Below are 6,218 nucleotides of genomic sequence, written 5' to 3' on the forward strand. Positions count from 1 at the left end.
TGTGTGTGTGTGTGTGTGTGCGTGTGTGTGTGTGTGTGTGTGTGTGTGCGTGTTTGAGCAGACAATGTGAATCAATGAAAAGGAGAGAAGAGAAATGTAGAATGGAGTGAGGACAGGAGGAGGGGGCAAATGTAGGAAGAAGTGTCTCCGCAAGTAAAGACTTGTCGAGCAGGAGAGAGATATTTAGGTCTTTTAGAAAAAAAAAGCTTGGATGAGTCTAATTCATTATTGTTCCTGAGTGGTTGTACTGGTTCCAGTGAGGATACGGTGTCTAAATTGCAAGCTCTCAACATTTTGAAGATGAATAGATGAGTCAGATGTAAATGTGCCAAGACTGTAAAGTACAAGGCCGATAGGAAGTAACTACGCAACCTTAAGTTCCTGGTCACCATAGAAGAAGAATAAGTGCCATTTTGTCGAGGAGAAAAGGAAACCTCCTAGATAATTGTAACTAATTAAACATCTTAATGGCAACATATTTTAGTTTAGTTTAGCATCTTGCTTTAAAATTAACCTTCTTCATGTTCTCAAATACTGTAGAAATGGTGTAGACACAAAACATCAAACTGTACACTGTACAGATGTACAGTTGATGATGTAAACTTTGACCCTTTGAATTGCTGCTTATCATTTTCATATTTCAATGTTATTACATTAATATTACAGGTCATTTAGCTGACACTTTATCCAAAGTGACTTAGAATTGCTATGTATGTCAGAGGTCACACGCCACTTGAGCAACTAGGGGTTAATTGTCTTGCTCTGGGACACATTGGTTGATGTATCGCAGTGGGATTCTTACGCTTTATTCTCGCCATCTTTGTGTCCTGTTGGTTCCACAGTAGTCTCTGGTGCTCAGGGATCTGAGGCCACGTTCTCCAGTGAACTGGCTGGAGGGACCGGGGGTCCGGCCTCGGGGGAGGGCCTCCACAGTTCGATGAGCGACGAGGAACAGCTGGAAGTAGATGAGGAGGTTTCAGGAGCAAACAACGGAAATTTCAGCCTTGTTGGTACGACCACCAAAACAAATTCTTTTCTTGTTGGCCTTAGTTAATTCTTTCTTTTTTTGTTTACTTCAAATGCTGGTTAATTAGGATTGAACCTAATGACACTGTTGATAGAATAACTAAATATGGGCTTGGGAAATCTATGTTATCTGAATGCAGGAATGTTAACAGTTTAAAGAAGATAATTTCAAATAGCTCTGTTTTTCAAAAGTGTGCCCAGCTGTGGTACCCTGTAAGGAATAGTTTCAGTTTAGAGAGTACATGTAAGACTTGTCCAAATTGTTTAAAGATATCAAGAAGTCCAGAAGAAAAGACACATTTCCTTCTAATTAGACTACAAGTAGCCTGGTGCAAACAAATGGGTGCCTTAATAGCTCAGTTGGTGGAACGGGCGTCCATATTTAGAGGTTTAATCCTTGACGCAGCAGGCCGGGGTTCTGCATGTCATTTCCACCTCTCTCTCCCAGGGGCATTGGACTGGGGGAAAATTAGGGGACTGATTACCCAGGGCCCTCATGTGAGGAGGGCCCCAAAAGATGCTAGAATGAATAGCTGTGGATGTCGGGAGGGGCCCATAGAAAATGCGTTTTTACAGGGCCCATAATTTTGTGCTACGTCTCCGCTCTTTCCACTTTCATGTCTTCAGCTGTCCTGTCAAATAAAGGCCTAAAAATTCACAAAAGATAATCTTGAAATTTACAAAAAATAAGTAGTACAAACAGTCAATGACAGCTACAGTTATAAGGATGGCTTTGATGACCACATAATCCTTTTCTTCACTTATGACTCTTTTTTGGTTAAAAATGTTTGTCTTTGTCATAAAAGTAAACACTGATAACATGAAAGTAAACTGAAGACTGTGAGTCTGCATGCCTGTAATCTCATCTTTTATCAGGATCTTCAATCAAGAAACTCCTCAAAGTTGAAACTAAGATAGGCCTGATACCTCAGCTAGTGTTTCACCTGCGGTTTCTTCTGCTACAGAGTTACATCCCGGCCAAGATGATAAGAAGAAAAGTAAAGGCAAAGGCAAGAAAAGGAACAAGCACAAGAGCAAAAGCACAACTCCCCTCAACCCCAAGCACACGTTCTTCACCAACGTATACTCATCGACTCTCAGCACCACAGAGGACCCCTGCACCTCCACCCACCTGGGCTACTGCATTCACGGTTACTGCAAGCACATGGAGGGGCTGCAGGAGCCAGTGTGTATGTGAGTAGGCCAACAGCATCAGTTTACTTTATATGTTTGTTTGTGTGTGTGTGTGTGTGTGTGTGTGTGCGCGTGTGTGAATATGACCTCCATGGTTAGCGCAAGACAAGTCAAGGAAAGGAAAACCCTCCTTAAAAAAAATCATCAGAAGAAATGATTCATATTTACTTTGTACAACTTTCCGAAAATGTTACATATCCTCATTAGCTCATTAATTTGTTCTGTTGACTCTTCCCTGTGCAGATGTATGAAGGGTTATGATGGAGAGCGCTGTGGGATCCAGTCTTTGGGGACAATTAAAACCCAGATCAACAATACTGAGCTGGTCCAGACAGTCTTAGTGATTATCGCTGTGGTCCTGTCGGTCATCAGCTGCTCCGCCATACTGCTCATGACCTGTGCTCAGTGAGTATGCACACACTGAACACATTTTTTTATTTTAAAACTGAACAAAAAGCTAAGGTAACGCATGGCTTTCTGGAAAATTAGTGTTTGTAGGTGGGAAACTAATGAGGGATCTTGTGGTAATCGTAATACAAGCCCCTTAATGACAGGTTCAAAGATGCTGGTCCTGACTTCCTGTGTACCCTAATGGCAGTCTGAAAACTGCTTAAGCTAACAAAGGTGGCAGTGATACACATGTAGATTTGCCAATTTCAAAGAGTTGAGAGATAAAGAGATAAAGATCATCACAAACACTTGAAGGCAAACTCCCCAGCAAATCTCAACATTACACACATTACAATCCACACATCCTGCCCAGAAACACTTCTTGGCTTTTGAACACACTGACACATCAAAAAACACATTAACACACCCATACACACCCACACTATACAGGTATTGCTCACCACCTTCACAAGATAGACTCAATAAGTTCTACAGCTTTTATGTCTTATACTTACTCTTGTTGTAGACTTTTAATTTCATTGTAAATTGTGTCACATTGATGAATTTATGTGTTACTCATTTTTTATATTAAACTGCCATCTATATCTCACTGTAATTGTGCAACAAGTCATTTACTGATGACCTATAATCATAGTTCCTTATTAATATGTAACTGAATCACAGCTATTGTCGTAATGTGGGACAAAGTCAATAGTTCACTGTCAATAGCCCCTTGTCGAAAGTCAAGTGGGGAGGTGAAGAGAAAGTAAAATGTATTACTATAAGAGTGAAACTACCTCCAATTTAATTTCTGCTCAAAACAGCTGGAAACTCAGTAGTTATGTATTTTTTTTAAATCACACACAAATCCCAACTACACGCCTTGAATTTTATTCTTTCAGATCAAAGATATGTAATTGACGCCCTACCTCTACTGGGATCATCTGATAATCACGAGAACTATAAACAGCTCTTATACTCATACTGAATGTCCTTTGTAGTTACAGGTCACATAAAAACTTCTTGGCATCCTACCTGGGATCTGGGACGGAGCAGGAGAAGCTACAGAAATCCATGGGCGAGGTTGTGGTGTGAAAGCGTCAAGTTACGACGTAGGTTTCACTGATGTTTTGACCTGTCACTCTCACAGTACTTCTTTACAGCTCAGTAATTCATACTGCGTCATTTAAACTCAGACCCCATGCCATTCATGAATATGTTAACATCCACAAACTTTAAAACTTCAATAATTAAGGGGCAGTCAATGTAGCAGTCAGTTGCCGGCACTCCAAATGAAAACTCAAACCAATTCACCAAGCTGATGCTGTGTTAACGCCATTTGTGCAAGCAATATGGTACCACTGTAAGAAGGACATGCAATCAGACGGTCCTGAATTTCTGGTGGTGAATAATTTAGAGACTCTTCCAAACACCTTGCTTAAGTCCTCAGAGGGCGGTGTCTGGCCTCTGCTCACGTGAGCCTTAAGCCAAACAGGAAAGAGTGGGCTCAGAGAGTGACATAGGAGCCTGTGTGCCTGTTGTTGTTATTGAACACAGCGAGTTGCATCACACATAGAGGAATCCCCACTGGAGGAATTAGTCTAGATTAGCCTGGGGGGTGTCTCAGCCTGTCCCATTACTGCACTGCGTACCAGCGTATAGTAAAACCACACTTGTACACATTCACCCGTGTGTCAAAACATTAACAGTACTGACACACTCACTCTACATGGGATGATCCGGACGTAACAGTTTAACAACTCAACTTACATGTGGTCATATCTCACTGAGTAACACACGCATGCATGCACAAACAGATTTCATCTGTTTACACAGAAGTTTTAGGCTTGAGACAAACAATGCAGCTGTGCAGCATTCTCCTCATAGCCTGTGTGTCACTCAGTGTCCATCCTGAGATATGCAAGCCAGGCACTCATAAGAAGCAGTCAGACAATTAGACAGGTTGTAAACGAGCCAACGGTTTAACTAGGTTATATAATTTTTAAAACCTAAAGTGCACACACCCAAAATTTGATAATGATTTTGATAACAATTTTCATTTTTCTACAAACACAACATAATTCCATTGGAATCATTTGGAAGATAAAAACAGGATCTGAGTAATCTGCTTTTTCTTTAATTTTTGAGAAAGCAAACCAAAAGTGCACAAACATCTACAGATAAAAACGATCGGCAACACAACTATGTACTTTATGCCTTGTCTGTGTACTTATTTCAAGCGGTTTTGACAGTTTTTTAAATTTCTTACGCTTGTTGTTTCTATGTTCACATGCTTATTGACTTTTGTTTTCTCTCCACCTATCCTCAGCCAGCTGCATGACTGAAAGACGAAGCGACGAAGCAACGAAGCGTCTGAGGACAGAAAGTAGTAAAGTTAATAGACGGCTTGATTAGTTGCTGTGTAAAAAAACACTGTCTAGAACTTGTTAGAATGTAATTTATTTAGTATGATTATTTATTGCTAAAGTCTGTATGAGTGTTTGTACCGGTATGTTAAGCTATTGTTATGATGTCTATTATGTTCAAATATGTGCGGTTTGGTTTTATTTATTGCACTGCTGTTGTTATAGGTCAGTAAAACACTTTTCATCTCACTCTGGAAAAGGGATGGAATTTGATCACCAATAAAGTGTCTCAGTGTTATGTGAAAGAGTTATTTATGTATGCCTCTCTGCTTGAGTTTTTGTGTTTACATTCCCATCTGTGGATGCATCCCATACCTCTACAGCCTGCTCACACTAACACCTCGGCCTTTTAGCCAAACACATATTGAGCAGACGAGAATAACCCTGAGAGAAGCTCTCTCTGACATCAGCGAGGAATTCTGAGAATCTTGAGAGCATCACAAAAGCATGTGTGTGTGTGTGTGTGTGTGTGTGTGTGTGTGTGTGTGCGCGTGTGTGTGACAAGTATAATTTATACTGTTCCAGGTTTTGATTCTTGTAAGATTATTTATCTTATTCTTCAAAGAAAACTATTTACACTCTACATTGTCATTACACCACATGCACGAACTCACCAACGACACACACCAAAAAGTGGGGGCATGTCTGGATGAGCCATTTTGGGAATACTTGGAAGTTATCTCCTAACACATACAAACAAATACTTGAACACAATTAGATGTTTCAGTAAAAAGGAGCCTAGAACAGATAGGAGCACAAAAAATGCAATGCATTCAAATAAACACAGGGAGACACAGGTTTGTTAAAGTGCTCATGCAATGATTATTATTGTCAAGTTCGTAATGGTATTTAGAGGTTGTACCAGAATAGGTTTACATGGTTCAATTTTGAAAAAACACCATCTTTTTGTCGTACTGCACATTACTACAGCTCTTTTGACCCTGTGTGTTGAGCTCTGTGTTTTATCTAACGAGTGAGGCATCACACTTCTGTTCCATCTTTGTTGTGAGTCGCACATGCGCAGTAGTTAGGTAAGAACTGCCAGCCAGCAGTAGCAGCAGAGCATGAGGGCGTGCCACGCCAACAGCTAGACGAGCGTTACAACCAGTGATGGGAATAACGGCGTTATAAATAACGGCGTTACTAACGGCGATACTTTTTTCAGTAACGAGTAATCTTAAT

General features: G+C 40.5%; 1 protein-coding gene across 1 annotated transcript in view; it reads left to right on the forward strand.

The window, feature by feature from the left end:
• The window catches only part of areg (amphiregulin), a 5,712-nt gene extending 431 nt beyond the window's left edge, over positions 1-5,281 (forward strand). The window contains exons 2-6 of the mRNA XM_034872273.1: positions 791-1,010; positions 1,992-2,220; positions 2,464-2,625; positions 3,612-3,722; positions 4,940-5,281. Coding sequence (XP_034728164.1) covers positions 791-1,010; positions 1,992-2,220; positions 2,464-2,625; positions 3,612-3,705 — 705 coding nt within the window. The 3' untranslated portion in view covers positions 3,706-3,722; positions 4,940-5,281. The remainder of the gene's footprint in view (positions 1-790; positions 1,011-1,991; positions 2,221-2,463; positions 2,626-3,611; positions 3,723-4,939) is intronic.
• The last annotated feature ends 937 nt before the right edge of the window (positions 5,282-6,218 follow it).

Source organism: Etheostoma cragini, chromosome 5, assembly GCF_013103735.1.
Source record: "Etheostoma cragini isolate CJK2018 chromosome 5, CSU_Ecrag_1.0, whole genome shotgun sequence".
In the NCBI taxonomy this organism is placed as follows: domain Eukaryota; kingdom Metazoa; phylum Chordata; class Actinopteri; order Perciformes; family Percidae; genus Etheostoma; species Etheostoma cragini.